Source organism: Rhineura floridana, chromosome 12 (genome assembly GCF_030035675.1).
Source record: "Rhineura floridana isolate rRhiFlo1 chromosome 12, rRhiFlo1.hap2, whole genome shotgun sequence".
Classification (NCBI taxonomy): Eukaryota; Metazoa; Chordata; class Lepidosauria; order Squamata; family Rhineuridae; genus Rhineura; species Rhineura floridana.
Window position 1 is genome coordinate 7,886,213 of NC_084491.1, and position 24,113 is coordinate 7,910,325.

At 46.0% G+C, this 24,113-nt stretch overlaps 1 protein-coding gene across 1 annotated transcript; it reads left to right on the forward strand.

Annotated features, from left to right (window-relative positions):
* Nucleotides 1-2,896: 2,896 nt before the first annotated feature.
* LOC133368380 (neuropeptide Y receptor type 1-like) lies at nucleotides 2,897-9,110 on the forward strand. Its single transcript, XM_061592565.1, has 2 exons — nucleotides 2,897-3,121; nucleotides 5,407-9,110. The coding sequence occupies exon 2, from the start codon at nucleotides 5,522-5,524 to the stop codon at nucleotides 6,629-6,631; it is 1,110 nt and encodes a 369-aa protein (XP_061448549.1). The 5' UTR covers nucleotides 2,897-3,121; nucleotides 5,407-5,521; the 3' UTR covers nucleotides 6,632-9,110.
* The last annotated feature ends 15,003 nt before the right edge of the window (nucleotides 9,111-24,113 follow it).

Here is a 24,113-nt window from a genome sequence, read left to right on the forward strand (position 1 = left end):
CTGGCTTCTTACCTGCATAGTTTTGTTTAAGGTTTATTAAGTCAATGGGTTGGAGACTGCGGTTTAGTTGAGGTCAGGGAACAGACAGGCAGAGTGGGGGGCCCTGGCCTCCTTGCCCTGCTGCCGAACTCGCTCTGCTGCTTAACTCGCCTTGACGCTTTGTCAGCTGGGGCTCCCTCTAGCTCGTGGAGCAGGCTCCCTCGCTAGGGTGCTCTGACTTTATATGTGTGGCTGGTTCCTCCCAGCTACTGCTGCCAGCCAATGATGTGTTACTTGAGGCTGATGGCTATCAGCTGGGGCTTAACTCTTTAGTATTCTCTCAGGCTTCCTTCCTTTGAAGGCAGGCTTCCTTCCTTCCTGAGCGAGGGGCGGGGCTGTTTAAGCTTTTGGCTGCTTTTAATCTAATCAAGGGGCTGTGCCTTCCAGGCAAGTCTTTTGTGTTTGTTGTTTTCCCACCTAGAACAGCCTGACCTTTCTTTAACCTAGGGAAGCAGAGCTTGTGGTTGTGTTTCAGGAAGGCTGAAGCTGCCCTTTTTAGCAAGGACTGAGCTGACTCTCTCCCTGTATGTGTCGGTGGAGTTTCCTTTTCCCCCTTCTCTCCGACTGGAATTTAGCCTTGTTTACAGTGTCCCCTGAAGCTTTCCTGCTAGGGTGGTGTTGAAAACTAGCTGTCTATAGGCTTCCTTCTCCTAGGATCTGTCTCCTAAGATATAGGTTCTTTCAGGATTTGGCTCCTAGCTCAGGGTGACCTTGGGCTGCCCTTATTACTTATTGCTCTGAGCTGTTTTACTTCAATTAAATAATGGAATAAATGGGAGCTACTTACCCTCTTTTCCCTCTGCTGCTTAACTCGCCTTGATGCTTTGTCAGCTGGGGCCTTGATGCTTCGTCAGGTGGGGCTCCCTCTAGCTCGTGGAGCTCCAACAGAAGGAGGAAGTCGAATCTCCGGTAAAAGGGGTCAAGGTCCACTCAGCCTTCCATCCATCCGTGGTCAGTAAAATGAGTACCCGGCATATGCTGGGGGGTAAAGAAAGGCCGGAAAAGGAACTGGCAATCCCACCCCATATATACGGTCTGCCTAGTAAACGTTGCAAGATGTCACCCTAAGAGTCGGAAACGACTTGCACTACAAGTACAGGGACACCTTTACCTTTACAGTGTCCCCTGAAGCTTTCCTGCTAGGGTGGTGTTGAAAACTCAGCCTAGCTCAGGGTGACCTTAGGCTGCCCTTATTTACTTATTGCTCTGAGCTGTTTTAATTCAATTAAAGAATGAAATAAATGGGAGCTACTTACCCTCTTTTCGCTCTGCTGCTGGAGGGCACCAGGTTGGTGAAGGCAGGTGGAGATGAACCTGAGCTAGATGAACTAATGGCCTTACTCTAAAGCATGGGAGTTGTAATCCCAAACGTCTGGGGGGCACCAGGTTGGGGAAGTGCCCCACACCACAGCAAGCATGTACATATGCCAAGGAGCCCTCTGTTTTGCCTTGCCAATTCATATCTTGATTTTCCATTCGGGCACGGAACGGTGATTTTTAAAACCAAATCTTCCTGACCACCTAGGACCATAGGAAGCTGCCTTATACTGAATCAGACTATTGGTGCATCTAGTTCAGTACTGTCTACACTGACTGGCAGTGGCTGCCCGGGGGTAACCTGGGAGCTTCTGCATGTAAGGCATATGCGCTACCACTAGGGCCACATTAAGACATGCTGAGGCCCTAAGCCAAGTCATGATTCAGAGGCCCTATCCCATCAAAAACAAAGAGAAAAAGGTTTTGGGAAAGCGGTTTGGAGGGGATCAGAAGAAGCCATGCCTGGCGTGGAGGGGTACTTTAGAATGGGTCTGTAGGCTAGTTCCCATTGTCTCCTCTTGAGGCTGGAGGTGAGCCTGGGCAACCTGTGGATGATGCAAGTAGTCCAGCAGCCCGGGAAGGGAAGTTGATGAGATGGGATGTGGATTGGGGTGGGAGGTCAGAATTTTGTGGTGGGTTTTGTATGAAAGGTTATTTAAGCAATTTCAATTATAATATTTCTTTATTTATTATTTGTTTTATATCCTGCCCTTCCTCCCAGTAGGAGCCCTAAAACGTCTTGTCCCTCACAATGTGAGGCCCTAAGCCACGGCTCACTTGGCTTGTTCCTAAATCTACCACTGTGACCACCATGGAGCTGTGGGCCTTCCCGGAATGCATGCAGCCAGCTTGCAGAGGGTTCTGCAGCAGGGGAGGGCAGGCTTTAGGCTTGCAGGATCTACTTTGTTTTTAGCAGAACCCCTCCACAACCAAAACCTGGTGCAGCATCAAAGAATCCTGAGCCCAGGGATTTGTTCTGAGTGCCAGAAATGCACAGAGCTCACCACCTTTCTGCACAAACATCCATTCTTGGTTATCCCCCCTCCCAGCTTTCTTCGGGGGGGGGGGCTCTGTGTGTGTTTTTTTTTAATTTGTCATTGTTAAACAACCGGAACTCATTGCCTATGTACCTCAAATCATCATCACCCAGAGACCTTGCCAGGAACCCCTGACCCGTCATCTGCAGGCTGTGGCCCGCTCCCCCTTGGTCGATGCTCATTGGTGCAAATCCCTTGCTTGCCTGCCCGGGCGCTGGACCTTCACCAGAGCCGGATCTGGGTCACCTCCGCCCCCGCAGGCAGCCCCTCCCTTTCACGTGCTCTCACGGCGGAAGACTGGAGTGTCGCTGCAGGGCAGGAGATGCGGGGGGGGGGAGAGGAGTGGTCCCCACGTGGAAGCAGCCTCGCCTTCTGCCTGGACGCCCAGCTGCCCGGGTGGGGCCGACCCATTCTCCTCCCAGGGGCGGAGTCTTTTTTGGGGGAGAGTGTGATTTGCTGGGGGTGGGCGACTTCCCTCGTCCTTCTTAAGGCCGCCGTCTCGCTGTGGGTGCCTCTCCTTCCCCCCAACCTGGAGCTCTCCGTTTCTTTAGTTGGGGGAGGGGGAAAGGAGCGAGAGGAGGACTCCCTAGCTGCTGCCGACGCATTCACGTGTGCCAGGAGGCTGGTGCAGCATCTCGCCGAGCAGATCTCTCCGGGTGGAAGGAGAGGGAGAGGGAGAGAGGCTGCGGTGGCAGCATGCGCGGCGCGGAGAACAAGTTCAGCCTCAGGTGAGGGGGGGGCGTGCGTGTAGGAGCTGCTGCTGCTGCTGCTGCTGCTGCTGCTGCGTGCCTCGCTGCACCGCCTGCCTCTGGGATGGATGTCCCGGGAATAGACCCCCCCCCGTCGGGAGCTGCACCCCTCTCGCTTGGGGTGTCTTTCCTGCTGGGGTCGTTGCTGCACGCTCTCTCCCAGCCGCGGGGCTTTGCCTAGCTCAGCCCCAAAAGCTGGGGCAGAGCGAAGGAATGCCAGACGGCTCCACCGAGCCAATATGCTCCTGTCCTGTCAGAAGCTCCAGAGAGCTGCCGCTTGGCCGCATCCCTGTCTGGGCAGCGACGGCCGGCAGTCGGCATCGCGGGCAGGCTTTTTTTTGGGGGGGGGTAGAGGTGGCTGGGCAGCAGCTGCCCCCTAGGAGCGGGGTTGCACGGCTAGTCGGCTACAAGGCAGCGCTGCGGGCTCATCGGGACTTTGCCGTCATTCCTGGGTCCCTTCCTGCATTGAGATGCTGATTTAGGAATCGGAAGGAAAGGAGGGCGGGAACAGCCCTTGGCAGCGTTTGCTCAAAGGGGGCGGGTTGTGCATTGCAGGGCTGGAGAGGGGGGAAGCAAGCAACCCCCCCATACCAAACTTTTCTTTAACCAAATAAAGCAAACCGTCCCTGAAATGGTATGTTGGTGTGGGCACAAGGGGAGTCTTCCTTGCTTGCCCTCCCATTTCACAATTGAAGGGACTCCTTGAGCATTTAGCGTTGGGAGGGTACCGTAGGCATGGTCTCCGCCTCAAAAGAAGTAGGAAATAATATGCTTTTTCAAAGTTTATAGGATGTCACAGACATAAAAGGTGGAGGCGCCTTGTTGCTCATTGCTACTGACACTGGGAAGCACTAGCCAACAGGTGCAGTTGTAGGCTGGAAGAGAGCCTTTAAATAAATAAACAAATCAATAAATATAATTTGCAGGCTTTTGATGTGTTGCAAATTATTGCGAGATTTACGGAGCCACATTCTACTCCGCAGTTGCCATTATGGGCTTGCAGACAGCCACTCACCTTTGGTGAGTAAGAATTGCCTCCTGGAGATCAGGCAAGAATGCTTTTGTAGATTGGAAGAGAGTCAGTCCTCTCTTTAAAAATAAATAAATAAATTGCAGGCTTTTGATGTGCTGCAAATGATTATGACTAAGCTGGGACCTGTGAACATTGTTTTTTTTTTGCAGGCTGGTATATTTTGCAGAGTTTATTTGCAAGATTGCATATTCACAGCTGATGGGCTAGAGGGGGACAGAGGGCAGGAAAACAGCATTTTTCCAGTGACAAAGTATTGAAATTTGAGTGTTGGGGAAATGTACTATTCCTGTAGTAGCAGAAGTGGTTGTTGCAGGAAAGACAACTGAAAAGTCTAAAAGAAATGACTGTGAATTTATTGAGCCAAAGGGGTGGTGGTAGAATTGTTTGGGAAAATGTAGAGAATACCAGGCCATGCAGTCAAAGGGCACTGAGAAGGTCTCCTTGCCTCTGTCCCATTGAAATGAATGGGAACTGTGCTTTGCTGCAGGTAGGGAATTTGCTCTTCAAATATGTTGTTGATGATGATGATGATGATGATGATGATGATGATGATGATAATAATAGAATTTATATCCTGCCCTTCCCCCCGAGGGAGCCCAGGGTGGCAAATGCATCAACAAAACAATTTTAAAAAAAGCATTCTAAAAACAGTTAAAACATAAAAACAAGTACAGTTAAAAGCATTTTTAAAACAGGTACAGTTAAAAATATCCTTTCATCATTCAAACATAGTAAAAGGCAACCACAATGGAAACATGTTACACTATTTTTGCTGTTTTCAATTAACATGTTATTACCCACCCCAAGCTTCTAGGATAAAGTGGGGTCCAAGAAGATTAATCTAAAATATATGGGATGGAAGCCAAGTGGTCCTAGGGGCACCTTCTCCAACTTGGTGCCCTCCAGTTGTTTTGGACAACAGCTCCCATCAGTCCCAGTTATGATGGGAGTGATATGATGCCATGATGGGAGTGGTAATCCAAAGATTCTGGGAGGGCACCAGGTTGGAGAAGGCTGTCATAGGACATGGTCTGGAGGCCCCCGATGAAACCAGCCACCTTGCTGAAGCTCAGCAGATTTGGTTCTGCTCAGTACCTGGATCACAGAATACCTGGCAACCCCATGACCCCCCCTTATATATCACCTTGAGTTCTATGGAAGAAGGCAGTATATAGATGCATCCAATAAACAACTGCCTCCTAATTCCTGGGTGTCTTCTTCCTTGGTGCAGGACAAGTCCTGAGTGAGCACAGCATCTCGTGAGCAGGGACAACTCCTTCCGCTGTCTGCAGCTGGCTTTAACTCGCTTCTCATCCTTCCGTCCCTGAGGTGAACAGGGAGGTGCCATGGAGCAGCTGATGAATCTCCTCTACCTCAACTTGTCGGAGCAGCAGCTTAGGCTGCTGGAGGAGAACGAGATGTCTTGCAGTGACTCTGTGGGCAACGGCACCTTCCTGATCGTGGCTTACAGTGCGGTCATTGCAGTGGGACTGATAGGCAACCTCTGCCTGGTGTGTGTCATCGTCCAGCAGAAGGAGATGAGAAACGTCACCAACATCTTCATCGCCAACCTCTCCTGCTCGGACATCCTCATGTCCCTTGTCTGCATGCCCGTCACGGTCATTTACACCCTGATGGACCGCTGGATCTTAGGAGAAGTCCTCTGCAAGGCCAGCCCCTTTGTCCAGTGCATCTCGGTCACTGTCTCCATCTTCTCCCTCGTCTGGATTGCCCTGGAGAGGCATCAGCTCATCATCAATCCGACTGGGAGGAAGCCAGCTGCCAACCATGCGTACCTGGCCGTTGCCTTTACCTGGGTGGTCGCCTGCTTCATCTCCCTGCCCTTCCTGTCCTTCACCATCCTGACCAATGAGCCCTTTCAAAACTTAAGCCTTCCCATCGACCCCTTTGCCAACCACATGGCCTGCATTGAGCACTGGCCATCGGACCAGCACCGCCTGGCCTACACCACCTTCCTCTTGCTTTTCCAGTACTGCCTGCCCCTGCTCCTCATCATGGCCTGCTATTTCCGCATCTTCCTGCGCCTTCAGCGCCGCAAGGACATGGTGGAGCGTGCCAAGGATGGCTCCCGGGCCACCAGCCACAGGAAAGTCAACATCATGTTGGCTTGCATCGTCGTTGCTTTCGCCGCATGTTGGTTTCCCCTCACTGTCTTCAATGCCCTCTACGACTGGGACCATGAGAAGATCTCGGTGTGTTACCACAACTTCATCTTCTCCCTCTGCCATCTCATGGCCATGGCCTCCACTTGCATCAACCCCATCATGTATGGCTTCCTCAACAGCAATTTCCAAAAGGAAGTCAAGGCGTTGCTGTATCGCTGCAGCTGCAGCAATGAGAAGGACAAGTATGAAAGCTTTCCTCTTTCCACAGTCAGCACCGAGATCTCCAAGGCCTCACTCCACAGTGGGGTTGGCACCAATACCCATGCATGACTCCCAGGATGCCATGCAGTGCCTTCAAACAGCCACCAGGCCCTTTTTCAGCATTGAACAAAACTGGAAGTATCTCTGCTGTTTGCATATTTCCAATCCTCTGGTAATGCCACCACAACCCCTGTCTCAAAAAAAATTGTATCAGGGATCATCTGCAATTATGTGGGGGAGCCTACTTCAAGCAATGAACATGTATCGTGATAGGGAGGGAATGACCCCGTAGGTTGGAGAACAGCGTGTTGTGAGTTCTAATCCTGGCTTGACCATCATTTCTTCTCTTTGACCCTGAGCCCAAATATTTCACTCACCTAAACATTTGAAGCTTTGAAAATGTCTTTGAGAATACAGTTGTACCCCACTAAAATGGAGGGAGATTGTAAGTGAAATGTGTGGAAATAACTAAGCAACCTATAGGCTGCTTAACCTCTCAAGAAGATCCAAGAGCCCCTAAAACAAAGCAATGGTCCACATCTTTTAAGCCAGTGGTCTTCAACACCAAAGGGCACCTTAGAAATAAAACGTCACAAATGGTTCTTCAGATAGAAGATCAATAACGGCAAGCAAATGTTTCCTTGAAAAAAAACCTCCAGCACTCCTGACCTTTTAATGCTAGATGCAGCTTCAGGAGAAAGTTGGATGTGTTCTAGGTTGAATTCTCCATTCAGGTGGGCCAGCCTGGGCCCAGCAGGCCTGGCCACTACCCTGCATGAACTAAATGTGCTCCCTGGTACAAGGGCCGTAGCTCTGTGCTACAGCATCTGTTTTGCATGCAGAAGGTCCCAGATTCAGTCTCTGGCATCTCCAGGTAGGGCTGGGAGAGACTCCTGCCTGAAATCCTGGCTAGCCGCTGCCAGTCAGTGTAGATGATATTGAGCAAGATGGACCAGTGGTCTGACTCAGTATAAAGCAACTTTCTGTATTCCCGAAACCTCTGAAATGCACTAGGAATCCATGGTAGATTTGCAGGGGTTCCCTGGCAAGGGTTTCCTGAAGTTGGAAAAACAGTGCCCCAAAGTAGTCTTCCTCTCCCCCAAATAGAATTATCATGGTTGAAGAGCTTTGAAAAGTAGAGCTGATCACATCCTAAATGGTTCAGATGAAATGACTGTTATGAAATATCTGGGTTAACATGGCAACATTTTGAGAGACCCAGTCATACTGGTGTCCAAGGCAGATCTTTCCAAAGGCATCCCTCCCTTCCAAGGTGGTGACAACCTCCTTTTTCCCCATCTGAAGAAGTGTTCTGCCTCACTCAAAAACTTGCTGTCATATCCTCTTAGTTTAGTTGGCTCAACTGAGTCATTATTTCATCGTCTCTCTTTCTTTGGAATAATAATTAAAAATGTTCCATAGCAGAAGCAGTTAAAGAGAATATGTTGTTCCAAACGGTTCTGCTCTTATATTTCCATTGAAAATGAAACCATTTAATATAAATGAAGGACTTGGGAGTTGGGGTGTATATTAAGAAGTAGAGCTTTAAGCTTTGAGGGTTTTGATTTTGAAGAGCTCTGCCTTAATTTGCCTATTGGAATGATATGACCAACAATTCTCATTTATTGCACGTTTACTGGGGAAGAAGTGGTGAGCCAGGCTTTGTTTCTAAAACTCTCTGTGTGCATTAAAAGGATGATTCAGTGAATGCGTACACTGTGTAATCCAGCTGAGGACAATGATGTGCAACTCACTACCCAGCATTTTTTTCTCAGAATGGTATTAACATTTTAGTCTTAATATTTAAATCAGGAATGGTCAGATGCTAACCTTCAGAATGTGAGCAAATTTTAAACAGGTGAGGACTTAATCAGTTTCACTCATCAGGATAGAGAAAAGGTTGCAATAAACAGAGAGACCCCCATGCTTCAGGGTGACACCTCTCTTTTTATTTCACAGGTAACATGCATGGAACATGTAAACACTCACATCTGAGTGTCTTCTTCTGCCTGAGTGCATAGGCTCCATAACAAGCTTCCCCAATATGGTGTCCTCCAGATGCTTTGGGGTACAACTCCCATCAGCCCACCTGGCATGGGTGTAGATAGGTTTGGGAAGGTGGACTGATAAGGGAGAGCCTTGCTGATAAATGGCACTAGCTTTATCACAGAACCGGAGCACTCATGAGGGTGCAGGTTTGGACAGCACAATGCATTTGCACTCCTGCTGTCAGGAGAGGAGAGCAGCCCTCAAGAACAGACTTGCCCTGATTTAAAGGAATCTGTGAGGGAGGCAGCGGTGAATTGAAATGGCAGCTAGATGCATAATTTGTACAGGTAAATACAGTTTCTCCCTGCTGTTTCATTTAAAGAGCTGATCAGGCAACTGACAGCATCACTGCTTGTCAGCCTGCCCTATCTTTAATGCTACAAATAACACAGATGGTATATTTGGTGTCTATGGCTTATTAACTTGGCACACACAAAAACATCACTGCTTTCAGCAAAAGTATCTTTACGTACACCATGGAAACCCGACACTTTTAGAACAACATGAATCACTTTTTTTCTGGAGAGCTGTTCATGAGCTTTTGAGATTCTAAAGGGGGGTACCCAATATACAGTAGTGTAGTGGCAAATTCAGACATGCCAGGTCCCTTCATAATAGCCGTGCCCTCTTCTAAGATTATACAACCTTCTAAGATTATAGAATAATCTGGCTAGGCTTGAATGTGACTTTCTGCTTCTCTATCACTGTCACCATTTGACTGTCCTTTCTCACTGTCAGAGATATTGCTTGAATTGCTGAATTCAGTGTCTACGCACTTATCTACCTGCTGCTAGAGTATTCTCGGTGGCTGACTCCCCTCCTTTCACTCTGACTGGCACCGATCAGCCAAAAAGGACAAGGAAGCAAGTTAGAAGACTCTTCTCAGTGGCTAACACTCCCCTTTCATGTTGATTGGCTCCTAGGATGCTGGAAACATAGGGACCCTGCTGGGACCTGGCTCCCCAAAATATAAGGGGTCTAAGACCCCCCCCCAAGTCCCTGGACGACTCCACCCCGCCAATATGGTGCCTTCCAGATGTTGGATTCTGATTCTCATCAGCCTCAGCTCTGCTCCACTCCACTCCACTGCTGGCAAGTTGCCCAAGTAGAGTCAAAATAGTTGCTGAATTTGGGTCAAGAGGCATGAAGAAAGAGGCAGCCTTGTACTGCAGTGCAAATATGCAGGAAATGCAATTTAGCCCTTAGGTGCTAGGAGCTTAGATGCTCCTTACTCGCTTCTTGAGTCAGCTGTCTGGAGAAACGGGTTGCTGAGCAAGGCTCCAGAATGATTGATTTGAAAAGAATGCCACTGAAATTTTTAATAAGTTGAACTATATAAATATATTGCAGGGAAAGGGGAAAAACCCACAATTCAGGATGTCAGGACTCTGCCGCTGACCAGATGCTCTTCATTCAAATCAGAATGGCAACCATGGTATTGCACTATTTATGCTGCCGTGCAGTCTGGAGTCAGATCCTTAATAGAAACAATGTCTAATCAAGCAGCCTTGCCTAACCTTTGGCCCTCCAGAAGTTTAGGACTACAACTCCCGTTATCCCCAGATAGCATGGCCACTGATCAGGGATGATAACAGTCACAGTCCAAAACATTTGGAGGGCATAAAGTTGCGGAAGGAAGTTCTAAAGCTTCCATCAATTCATCTATTGGGCCAAAATCCAATGGCACATTGGTGTGTGTGTATACTTCTTTCAAAGGCGTTTTGGCTTAGGTGCATGACTAATAAGGAGTGAAAAAGAAAATATTAAAGGTGGTCTTCCCTTGTAACAGTGAGAAGTTGCTCTTTTAAACATCTGGTAAGTTGACTCACATTTCCTTCAAAAGGCACCTATATTGAGGATGCACAAATTGCCATTGATTAATGGATTTATTGATCAACTGATTTTGAAGGCTGATGACGGACTAAAATCCTGGGCAATCTTAACTGATACTATTATTTATTTATATATTCATTTCTATTAATGAAATTTATACTGCATTAGAATGGGAAAATGATAAATTTCCCCTTAAAATGTGAAAATATAGTTCTGGCATTGTTCTTGATCGCAGAAGCTTCAAGAATGTCAGAAACCTTCTGGTTTCCATTATTTCTAATTAAGTGGAGATTAATAGTGCAGCACACAACAAAAATTAATAGTGGGACCTGCAACAAAACACTGCATTATATTCTCACCTTGTACCACAGGTGTGAGGAACCTTTGGCCATCAGCCCCAGCTAGCATCTCCAATGGCCAGAGCCTCTCTGGAATGTGTTCAACCAAAATTCATTAGGAGCATTTTAGGCCTGCCCAGCTGCATACCAAACGTTGCATTACTCCGAGAGGTAGACACCCTGTTGTTTGAGACCAGGGTGTGGGCTTATAGGATAAATTTGTGGCTTAAGCTGATTTTTGCCCCCCTGGGTCTTGCCCCATTAATCCTTACCGACCTTTTTCAGTCTAGATGGAAACATATGGTGACCTCTAAGTTGTTGTCCTTAGGCTTCCCCCAGTCAGCTATATTACAACTCGGATATTTCAAAGCCAAAGAACTCACCATGCAACGTATTAGGGACATAGAACTTCAGTTTAATATGAGTAAGTTGCCAGCATTTCCCTATATTAGGCCTAGCGCAAAGGTGCCTGCACTTGCGACTTACCTAACCACTTTGAGTTCCCAAGTACAGAAAGGCATTTTCCCAGGCCAGATTTAACGCTCTTCCCTCGGCTGTACTTGATGGGAGGTATAAGAAAGTCCCCTATGCAGACAGGCACTGTATCTGTGACTCCGGAGCGGTGGAAGGGGTGGAGCACGTTATGTTACATTGTCACTTTTATTCTGATCTTCGCACTCTGTTCATATCTCCCTGCCTTCTTAAAAGGATCAGAACTTTCAAAGAAAATGAAGTCCATGTTTTACTTGAAGATCGAGATCCATTCATCACGGATATGGTTGCGAAATTCTGTGTTGCGGCCATGGCTCGCAGAAAGAGCTTGGTCCAATCATCTTAAATTTTATTTCAATTATTTTATCACCTGGTATCAGGCTTGGGTAAAATGTATTTTATATGTCTGTATTTATATTTGTGTCAAAACTGCTGGTCTTGGACCGAATTAAATAAATTCAATGGCCAGAGCTGATGGGAGTTGTAACTTAGCAACATGTGGAGGGCCAAAGGTTTCTCACACTTGTTCTACCAGGAGTGTTCCTGTCCAGGGTTCAAGCCAGCCAGCCATGCCCTCCTCCAGGATACTCCATTCTAGACACCCCCAGCCTTGGTTTTCATTGTTTTCTTTTCCAAATGACACCCAACATTCTTTGGCTATTGAGGGTTGCTTCTCCCCGTAGGTTTCTTTTTTCATTGTACTTCTGCAAACCTTTGGGTTTCCATGAGCATGCCCTTTGCTTCTCAGTGGCTCAGTTTTGATTCCATTGCTGTTGGCACTCACCACCACTTGAGTTTGCTATTTCAGGGAAATCAAGACTACCTCTGGAAGCAGTAGTCCTGTTTCTCACACTTCCCTTTATGCAGAGGGAGATCTATTAAGACAATCAGAATGCAATTTACCCTCACCCCACGTCACTTTCTTGGCTGCTGCTTGAGAGGGTGCAGAAACCCTTAATGACATCATCTCATGAGTTGTGGGTCTCTACACCAGCCTTCACTAACCTGGTGCCCTCCAAATGTTGGACTACAACTCCCATAAGGTGGAAATTATTGCCCAACAACATCTGGAGGGCACCAGGTTGGTGAAGGTTGCTGCACATATGACAGGGGAGAGAGTGAGGAGGAGATCAAGGGCTGCTGTTTTCAGAGGTAGGCCTACGTGTGCTGAACCATCAAGCTGCAGACGGTCCTAAGGAAGTCAACAGACGTGATCCAGAGGCCACTGCATGCAATTACTAAAATGTGGGCAATAAGTTTGTCCATGCACTCCCAGATTGCTGATGGCAATTTGCATTCCTATTTGCATCACAAAGCAGAGAGGAAAATGGACCCCCATGCCTAGCAGACAGTGCAGGCTGTCATGCATCAGATGTGTGCATCCACAGACACTACAACTGCATTTAAAAAGCAACAACATGAATAAATCACTGGCCTTTGATCTCTCAGAAGGATTTTATCTGTGTAAGCACTCTGTGAATTGTTCTCAGATACATTTCTTTCATGAATTAGCTGAAATGGATCTTTCTGCTTTGTTTTTCTTTGCAATTATATTTTCTATCAGCAAAAATAACCAAGTGTCTTCTGACACCTTAAACACTAACAAATTTATTATGGTACAAGCTTTCATGGACTATAGTCCAGAACATCTTTCCATTTGGTTTGTGGCTTTAACAGAAACTGATTTGATGTAGGGCATTGGTTCCCAGACTTCCCCCCCCCCCATGGACCACTTGAAAATTGCTGAAGGTCTTGGTGGACCCTGTAATGATTTCTGTGCCTGTTGTAGCAATTGTCCTATGTGTTGTATGATCCTTAATTGCATTTTTATGGCTTCTTTTATTGTATTACAATGTACATTCCATAGAATTCAAATTGTAATACAATAAAATACAATATAAAAATAAAAGAACCAATAAAATACAATTAAAAATCAGTGTGAATATTTAATGTGGTCATGACGCGGACCACCTGAATGAAGCTCACAGACCACTGATGGTCTTTGGACCCGTTTGGGAACTCCTGGTATAAGCTTTCAGGACTACAATCCAGAACACCTTTCCATTTGGTTTGTAGCTTTTACAAAAATAGATTTGATGTAGGGCAGTTGGGCTTCTGGAATTTCACTCTGGTCAGAAAAATTCATATTGAGAAATAAACTGTATTTTTACCAAATATGTTACTTTTGAGTAAACAAATCTGGACCTCAAACTTAAATCCTTCAGAAGGTGACTAAAACATTTCATAAACTTTTAACACATTACCTACAGGTAAGATTCCACTAGACTCCCTGGGGAGTAACTTTTACCAAAAGAGCTTAGGGTTGGAGTATCAGCTATTTCACTCCCTGCCCAGACCAAACTTCTGATCCATTTCATAACTGACTCTCATGCCCTGGCAAAAATGCTGCAATGTTTGGGGTGCAAAGATTATACCAGAGGATTTTTGCATCCCACTAATGACTATTTTCATAACCATCACTAAGCAAGACAGATAGGGTGGTATTCAGTGGTAGTCCTACTCAGAGTAGACCCATTGAAATTAATAGACATTACTAACTTAGGTTCATTAATGTCCAACAGGTCTACTTTGAGTAGGGCTTAGTTGAATACAACCCATAGGAATTAGATGTGGCTATTTTAGATAGATTCATTTCAGTGGGTCTACTCTGAGTATGAGTTAGTTGAATACAATCTGATATTTATAAGCATAAAGCAAACATTCCAGAATATTTGTCTAAGCTAACTGTGTGCTTCCAACCTTTCAACATCAGCTGAATGTATCTTAATGCCTGATCTCTTAATATAGTGATGCCTATTGGCTCCTAGATTTAGGAGCTTGCTGGCAAACTGTTTATGTTTTGAAACATGTACTTTATTTAACTTGCATAGGCATGGAACCACATTGAGAGAAGAAAGTCTGTTTTACTGCCACTTCCTCTTTGTAACATACAAGCAATGCCCTTTATAACCCCGAGGCTGTGCAGGAAAAACAAGGCACATTTCCATGTTCCTGGGCCAGCTGGGGGCAATCTATGCTTGCTTAATGAGGGAACAGAAAATAACCTGGTCCATGTTTAGATACTCTTTTCTCCGGTGAGCCAGGATGTATAGAAAAAAATTGCCTCAGATACTACATGATGCAGGAGAGCCTTCCCCAACTTGATGCCTTCTAGATGTTTTGGCCTACAACTCCCCTCGGCCCCAGCCAGCACAGCAGTTGGAAGCTGCAGTTCAAAACACCTGGAGGGCACCAAGTTGGGGAAGGATGATGCAGGAGATCCACAGTCTGCCTCTAAGCCTGATTGGAAGACAGGAACAGGGACTCACTAAAGCAGGTTAAGTTTTTTTTATTGAAACTCCTGTAGATTTGGAACTCAAGTGAAAGTTCACTGAGGCAAGACAGCCTTTTTTCTGAGTTGTACTCACCCAGAATTCCTCAGGCATATAGCAACTACACTACAAATTTAAATCAGTTTTAAATCAGATTTACTGTCATGGCTTCATCCCAAAGAATCTTGGAAAGTGTCATTTGGTGAAGGTGTTTAAGTCCGTGGTGTAGGCCGCCCCCTGGATATTTCCATTAAGAATTTGTCTCTCTGACCACGAGACAGTTCAGGACAAATATTCAAGATTATTTAAATGGAACTTCTCCAGTGTGGACACTTTGCTTTGCAACAGAAGGGCTACAAAATGTTAGCCGCTTTTTGTAAAACAAGTGTTTCTTTTCTTGAGAATGACTTCAAGAGGGTATTTACTAGTTCCTCTTACACAGGTCCCTGGTCAACCAGTCAGACTAAAATGTTAGTGTTATACAGTGGCGGCTGGTGACTCTATGTCAGTGGGGCAGCGGATTCCGTGTTGGGTTTTAGTCCAAACGTTCAAGGAGCTGTCCAAGGTGCCACTAAAACCCAGAGCAGATTCCACTGCCCCACTGACATGAAGTTACCAGCTGCCACTGGTTTTATACCAGTTTACTTATCAAGGTTCCCTCCTTCCCAACGTATCCTGGGATTTGTAGTTTAGTGAAAGTGCTGAGAAATCCATAGCTCCCTTCACAGAACTACAGGTCCCAGGATCGGTCCCAGGGTCCCATGAGGCTAAGTTGTGACTTTTAAAGCACTTTTAGCTCTCTAGTGTAGATTAGGGATGTGGGAGTAATTAGATTTATTTCGCATTTAAAGCTGACTGTACCAAATTTGCATAATCTGAGAGAGAGAACTGAAAAACAGCCATCCTTTGATATTTGCATTTATCTACATTTTGCAGTGCACTTCTCTAATCAAGCAATGTTTACAAAGATGCATATATTAGGGGAAAATGTGTATAAAAATGAGAATACTAGTGACAATTACATACAAAAATGCATTATTTTAGGAGAAACTGCTGGCAGAAATGTGTACCTTAGTCAAAATTGCATACAAAAATATGCTTATTAGGAGAAATTCACACAAAAATGCTAAAGCATTTTCATAAGGATTTTTTTTAAAAAAAACCTCAGATTGCTGCAGAAATGTGGATAACTGGATTTAAGATTGGAAAAATGAGAAACTGAGAGCACCGAACCTGACAGACCCTTTCATCCTTAATGTAGATATGCCCTTTAACTGTGTGGAGGCTGACTTTGTACATGAAATAGACTTTTCTTCTTCTGTTTTGCTTGAACTATAATAACAGTAATTCACATATTCCAGGGAGAAGGTATGTGTCATACAACTGACTGTATTAAATGGCATCTTTTTTCTTTTTAAAAAATACTGCTAGAACAGAATAAAATATGCTACAATTTTGTGCTTTGATGCGTCTCTGCTCTGGCTTGTGGTGTGTGATGTGTCAGGGAGGACTCAAACTGGACACGTCATGAGATGGGGTCTAACTTACTGAGCTACTGTGGACTGCCTGTGCTCAGTCCGGAGATCTTTCTCGTAAGAATATAACACAAGAACATAAGAAGAGCCTGCTGGATCAGGCCAGTGGCCCATCTAGGCCACATTCATACAGTACATTTATTCCACAGTCATTCCACTTTAAACAGTCATGACATCCGCCCAAGGATCCTGGGGACTGTAATATAAGGGTGCTCTGAGCTGTTAGGAAAGTCCACTTCCCCTCACAGAGCTGCAATTCCCAGAGTGGCCCCTCTTCCCAGGACACTTTTCAGGGGCAAAAAAATATGCAATAGATCTAGATTGTGTGCAGACTAGGTAGAAAAAAGAAGTACTCAGCTCCCATCAATTCTAAAATAAAATATGGTGTGTACACAGCCATAGTCTTCCCCCCATGGAGAGAGGGATTTTATTTTTGTTTAAATTATAATAATTATGTCTAAATTTGCATTTATACATATAGAAATTTTATTCATATCTATGTCCCTTTCTGCCCTCTTGTTTGGTGAGTCATAAGTGGCCAACCTTATGGTCATCTGCCACCCCAGTCTGGCTTCGAAGGGGGGGAAGACACCAAGAGACTGGATATTAACACTGGAGTACACTGCAGGGATGTCATACTCTCCCTTAGTCCTCCCACAAGCAATATCAGTATAATGGCATTTGGCTACTTTGCAGGGCTGGTGTAACCCATGCTCTCTCGACCACAATGCCCCCCCTGGAATATGGATAAACTAATGATAGGCCTTCTTTGTATTTGCATTTGCGGGGGGGGGAGAGGGTTCTCCATCAAAAAATAGGAAATGCAGCCATGAAAAAGAGCTCACATTTCACTGCTACTTTTGTGAACATATGTGCCCAGAATGATGTTTTGTTCTTCCCCCTTTTTTCCTTCTCTCTTTTGATTTAATATATTTGTGTTGTTTCAACCTGTTTTATTAATAGTGAAAAATAATAAAACAGTTCTTTACCAAAAAAGAGATGGAGAAAGAGGGGAAATGCACCACTAAAAAAGAGGACTTTTAGATCCAGCTTCGCACGAAATATATATGCACTGATGCAAACTTAGAAATAATTTTTAAAATTTAAATAGAAATACAATATATCCCACTCAACTGGGGAAGACTGTGACCAGATGACCTGCACACCTGCTCAGTCTGCTGCCAAGGTGCTGACTTGTGATGGGCAACTTCAAGGTCCCTCCTGCTCTTCCTACTTAGGGTTACTTATGTTTAAGCCAAGCTTGGACCAGACTTTCCTTCAAACAGAGAATCCCTTCAAATAGAGGACTGTCCCATGCAAGATAGAATACATGGCCACCCTACTTGGAAGAGGAGAGAACATAACTATAAACCAATGCTACTGATCCAGTGGTGGCTGGTGCCCTTTGGGATTGGTAGGGCGGAAGGCAGGGTGTCCAACAGTAGGTGGAGTCAGAGCCAATTACAGGCAGTGCCAAGTAATTCTGCTTTTGTCCCCATCCTCCTCCCTGCTGAGTTCTACAAGGGGCAACACTGAGACTAAGGGGGAGGAAGCTAATAGGCAGCACTATGTCCCTGGACTGGTTGCAAGTAGGAAGACGGGCAGGTGGGGGCTGGCTGAGGGATGACATTGGTGGGGCAGTGCCCCATTTGCCCAGATAGACCAGCCACCACTCTACTGATCCCTGGTCTTGATTCTCCAGTGATTGAAGCAGAGGCTTGGAGGTTAGTTGGCTTTCTGCCCTTCTGAATTATTCAAAGCAAATCTGGAACAGTGGATTTCCAACGGCTGCTAAACAGTTGATGCTATCAACAGTCAGTGAAAATGCCAGTTGCCTGGGGTATTTAGTATTATTATCCACATCTTCAAGAAGGGTGCCAGGAAGTAGCCTTGTAATTACAGGCCTATTTAGTTCAATAAATACCATCGCAAAATTATATACCCAAATCCTTGCTTGCCAAGTTCAGGATTTGGGGCAATGCTAATGACATCATTTCCAAAGAGCAAGCAAGCTTTAGAGCAGATTATTTCACATAGGAAGCTATCAGCAGTAGCGTAGTGGCAAATTCAAACTTGCAGGCTCCCTTCATAATAGTCACAGACACACGCCCTCACAGCCACACCCCTTCCAAGATTATAGAATAATCTTGCCGGGTTTGAATACTGCTTCTTGCTTCTCTATCACTGTCACCATTTGACTGTCCTTTCTCACTGTCAGGGATACTGTATTGCTTGAATTACTGAATTCAGTGTCTACATGTCTCTCTCTTGCTGTTGTCAAACTGATTGCTGATGTAGATGGGATGCTATCATCAGGATTCACTGTCTCTTCTGCAATTACAGAATTCAAAGTCTCCACAACTTGACTTTTTGAAGTAGGAACTCACAGGAACTCCTTTCACTCTGATTGGCTTCAATCAGCAGGAAACGACAGGGAAGCAAGTTAGAAGACTCTTCTCAGTGGCTAGCAAACTCCCCTTTCATGCTAATTGGCTCATAGGATGCTGGAGACATAGGGACCCTGCTGAGACCTGGCTCCCAAAAAAGTAAGGGTTCTAAGACCCCCTGAGACCCTGGACGACTACATCCCTGGCCACCAGTACTGTCTTCTCTGACTAGCAGCAGCTTTCAAGGGTTATAGGCAGAGATCTTTCCCTTCATTTGCTCCCCAATTCTTTTAAATGGAGATGCTGAATACTGAACCTGGGACTTTCTGTAGGTGAGGCATGTCTCCTGCCACTGAGCTGTGGTGCCTATCATCTGTAGACATTGTTTTTATCCTTGCTTAATTGATCAACAAATATAGCAAGAAACAACCATCCACAGCCTTGGTGGATTCAAATGCTGCCTTCGTTTTCACAGATAAGGGAAAAAATGGACTAAATCAGTCAAAAGGAATATTGATTTTAAAAAATGCTTTCCTTGATAAGGTTAGTGATAACATCACTGAAATTTCCCCTTCTGGTATAATGACTGATAGCATTCCTGTGACCAGAAGAGTAAGATGAGTCTATCTACACCCCTTTTCCTATGCATTCATTGTTTATTTATTTCTTCCTATATAATATCCTATATAATAAAAAGGTAACATGCTACACTGTCATGCTGTCATGCAGCGTGATGTTGGGGGTGTGGTGGGGCATGGTAGCAGGGCGGCAAAACACAAAAAAGGGACCATGGGTGCCTGGGGTGGGGAGGGGACAGGGGGGTTGGTTGGGGGAGTGAGCAAAGCAAGGATGGCAGGTGAGTGAGTGAGTGAGCATTGGGGGAGCAAGAGGGCGGTGAGTGGGTGAGCAGGTGGGTGAATGGGCAGACCAGTGTTGGGGGCAGGCAAGTGAGCAGGCAGGCAAGTGAGCATTAGGGGCAGGCAAGCAGGCATCAGAGAGGGTGAGTGAGTGGGCATCATGGGAGCAGGCAAATCCATTTTGGGACTTGCCTATGGGTGGATGGCTGGGTGGTTGGACTTTTGGGGACCTGCCTCTCTCTCCCTCTCTCTCTCTCTCTCTGTGTGTGTGTGTATGGGTTTCTACTGGGAGGGTTGGGATATAAATCAAATAATAAATAATAATAAATAAATATGTGGAGTTGGTGTGCGAAGCATGTAGGGGCAAATAGTAATTTCAAAATTGTATGTCCCACCTTTCTAAAAAGAATACAAAATGTTGCTCAAGGTGGCAAACAACTACACATATCCGAAACAATAACTTAAAAGATGACCAATACATTGACCTGGTTTGCACGTAATGCAAAACCATGGCTTAGTACAAACAATCAAACATGAGGGCTCCTTGAAAGGATACAGCAACTGCTGCCCATCTCCTTCTCTAGTCCTCCTGCTGCCATGCTATCCAGGTCTAAGCTGTAGTTTGGCTTAGGATGTTGTCCAAACCTGGGCCCATGGTTTGCCTCACTTCAAACAAACCACAAGCTGTAAGCAAGGCTGGCTGGAGCTGGTGGAAGTTGTAGTCCAAAACATCTGGAGAGCATCAGGCTAGCAAAAGCTGGGCTAGATGGCCCCATGATCTCATGCAGGAGATAGTACCCCCTTACATCATGTACACTTAGTCCTTGCATGCAACAATGAAACCTGCCTCTTATTTTAATCCAGGAGGTGAGGTGGAACTGTGCTCAGTAATGGGTATGGAACCTTGGATTAAAATTTACAGCTCTATGAAGCAGTGTCTTGAGAAACGCTGGAGGGGAAGCCTTTGAGCAAGAATGTTGTCACATTGGAGGGGGCCCTGGACAAGGTGCCGTCTGGGTGGGGGGCCTCCATGCCACCTTGGCCACTCCTTCCCCTGCATTTTCATTTTCTCTACCCCACCATTACCCTAGTTTACTCCATTCTTCCCCACCCATCAGGGGGAAAGAGTCCCTTTTGGCTTTTTTAAAAAAACCTATAGGGGTTGGACGATGAGGTGTACTTCATGGCAAGGCCACACTCGCTGTCTCCATTTCCCCAGAGTGCCAGAATGTTGCAGTGACTGGCACCATCCCCAGTACATGCATGTCATAAGAACATAAGAACAGCCCGCTGGATCAGGCCAGTGGCCCATCTAAGTAAGCATCCTGTTATCATAGTGGCCAACCAGTTGCCCATTATGGATAGCCTGAAAGCAGGATGTGAGTGCAAACAGCACTCTCCCCTCCTGCGGATTCCAGCAACTGGTTTTGGAAGCATATTGACTCCATGTATGGAGGCAGGGCATAGCCATCATGCCGGGTGGTGATTAGGGAAGAAATTCAATTCAGTTCACATTTGAAGCTGAATTGATCAAATCTGCATTTTCAGAAACAATATGAGAACCAAAACACAGTCATCCTTCAAAATTCACACTTATCCAAATTTTGTGATGCAGCTCTCCAACCGAGCAATGTTTACAAAAACACATATATTAGAAAGTGTGCATAAAATTAATATATTAATGAAAATATCATACCAAAATGCAGTATATTAGGAGAAATTGCTTGCAAAATGTGTACTTTAGTCAAAAAAACTGCATACAAAAATGTGATTACTGAGAAAAAATCACACTAAAAGGCTGTAGAGTTGTCATGAGGATTTTTTAAAAAATAAATTCACAAATTGCTGCAGAAATGTAGAGAACCGAATTTAAGATTGGTAAAATGAGAAACTGAGACAAATGAAATTGACAGATCCTTCCATCCCTTGTGGTGATGAACCAGCCTTATTTCCCACTGCACTGTCACTGCTGCTATTTCTGGCAGTTGTTTTGGGGTGTGTACCCCTGCCCCCCACAGGCTTTTGGGGCTACAGACTTATGCCCCAAAGTCCAGGCTGCAGCCCTGACATTGCTACTGATTTTGAGAATCACGTTTCATGGTATCTGCCACACCACAGAGGCAGACTGTACCTAGGAGGAAGAACATGCACAGCCTAAGTGTGAGGGGCAATATTTGGCTTCAGTCGATGAGTCACATCCTGGTCCTTCTCCCCCCCCCCAACTGTGGACCTATAAGTGCTTCCTTCCAGCTAGCTGTTCTGGCCTTGAATCTCACAGGATGTGGGTTGCAGGTGCTTTAGGGGAAGGAGGGGGATGGCAGGCCTTTGTTTTTGCCACCTCAGCCACAAATCCTGGACCTGATGAGGCAAAAGAGCCTGCTGCTGACGTCAGAGGGGGTATTCTGCCCCCCTCATCTGCATCACCTCTCCCAGCCCCTTTCTTTACAAGACCTGCGTTCCTCAAGGCAGCAGCTGACTGAGGTAGGCAGGCAGGCAGGAAGCGCAGCAAAGCAGCAGTGAGGGGAGAGAGGAAGGGAAGGTGACTGGCTTGTCTTCCTCAAGGACTGGTGGCCCATCTGCCAGCCAGCGAGGTTGTTCCAAATGCAAACCCAGGCCCAGATTTCAGCACAACAGGAAGCTCCCTGCTTTCTGCAGTTTTCAGAGACCTACCCCTCAAGGATGCAAACATCCTCACTGTTCTGCCAGCTCCAGTGCGTCTCCACCTCTCTCTTCTGAAAACAGGGGCACACGATGCTAAACAATGCTAACCTGCCCCTTTTTACTGTAAAACCTGGTGGGAGCTGCTCTAGCGCAGTTTTTTTTTTTTTTAATTAGCTTCAAAGAGATTTTGCAACTGATTGGCAGACCAACCCTTTTTCCCTCCAGGTGTGGCCAATGGAAACGCTTTAATCTAGCGACTGGTGTGTTTACAGCCCAAGACTCAGACTCCCTGTTAATAAGAATTCTTAGCAAAGTGCTTGTCATATCTCAGGGTGCCTCCAGACCATCGGTATTTTGCAGGAGGGATCCAAGTGCATAGGCTGCCCAATTAAAGTAGATTAAAAGATTCTGTCGCCCTGTCACAACCAATCCACCTTATAAAAAAAAAGAAAGAAAGACAGAAAGAGACTTTCTGAGGTGATGAAAGGACAGGAAAAGGCACTGAAAAGTATGGGACGAATGATTTATTTATTTATTGCATTTATATACTGCCCCATAGCCGAAGTTCTCTGGGCGGTTTACAAAAATTAAAAACATTAAAAACAAATATACAAATTTAAAAACACATTTTTAAAAAGCCATTTAAAAACACATGCTAAGGTGCCTGGGGGAAGAGGAAAGTCTTGACCTGGCACTGAAAAGATAACAGTGTTGGTGCCAGGCGCACCTCATCAAAAAGATAATTCCATAATTTGGGGGCCACCACTGAGAAAGCCCTCTCCCTTGTTGCCATCCTCTGAGCTTCCCTCGGAGGAGGCACCCGGAGGAGGGCCTTTGATGTTGAGCGTAGTGTATGGGTGGGTTTGTGTCGGGAGAGACCTTCTTAATGGGAAGATACATAAACACCCCACAAGCAAATCAGGATGAATGCTCATTGTCATATGAAAAATGGAAATGGACTGCCTTCAAGTCGATCCTGACTTATGGCAACCCTATGAATAGGGATTTTATGGTAAGCTGTATTCAGAGGGGGTTCTCCATTGCCTCCATATAACTGCGCCATAAACATATTGAATAAAGGCCGGACATGAGCTTTGCGCAAGCATTCAGGATGAATGCTGAATAAACAGGAAGCTGCTTTATACTGTCAGACCACTGGTCCATCCAGCTCAGTACTGTCTGCACTGACTGGCAGTGGCTCTCAAGCCTAACCTGGAGATGCCAGGGGTTGAACCGGGGACCTTCTGCATGCAAGGCAGATGCTCTGCCACGGAGCTGTGGCCCTTACCCCCAAGCTATGGCCCTTCCCTCCACAGGTCATGCGGAGGAACCCTCAGGGTTTTTTAAAAAAATTATTACCTGAGGGTTACAGCAGTTTTAAACACATAATTAAAAACAGTGAAAAGCAACAGCTGGTATAGCACATTGGGGAGGACAGCCTGACTGGGAGTCCAGAGTCTGTGAGTTCAAATCCCCACTCGTGTCTCCTGGGTGTCAAGGGCCAGCTAAAGATCACCCCACAGGAAGTGGCTCAGGGGTTACGTGCCCTGCCACCTCTGCAGCCGTAGGCAAGCTGCAGAGTCCCAAGGAGCCCAGTTGCCCCCCAGCTGGCAGTTGCGGACAAGGAAGGGGCTGGCTTGTGCAGCTGTGGCAAGCTGAGCAGGCCCTAGCCAGCTGGGGAGGACTAGCCTCAGAGGGAGGCAATGGGAAACCCCCTCTGAATGCCGCTTACCATGAAATCCCTATTCATAGGGTAGCCATAAGTCAGGATCGACTTGAAGGCAGTCCATTTCCGTTTTCAAAGCAACCCAAACAAATAACAGAAAATAGGGTGAGCCCTAAAAATATACATCTCAGGTGTTGAAGGCCAAGGTAAAGAGGTGCATCCTCAGCATTCACTGAAAGTTGTACAATAAAGCTGCCAGATGCACCTGAGGGGGTGAGTTCCATAGCTTAGGGGCTGCCACAGAGAAGCCCCTCTCCCAGGCCACCACCCCTAAACGTCTGAGGGTAGCAGAACTACTAAAAGGGTCCCTCTGCTGATTTCAATACCTGAGAGGGTCTGTA

Bases quoted from the DNA above. Each gene is read 5' to 3' on its own strand.
- LOC133368380 (XM_061592565.1), top strand. From the start codon at position 5,522: ATGGAGCAGCTGATGAATCTCCTCTACCTCAACTTGTCGGAGCAGCAG.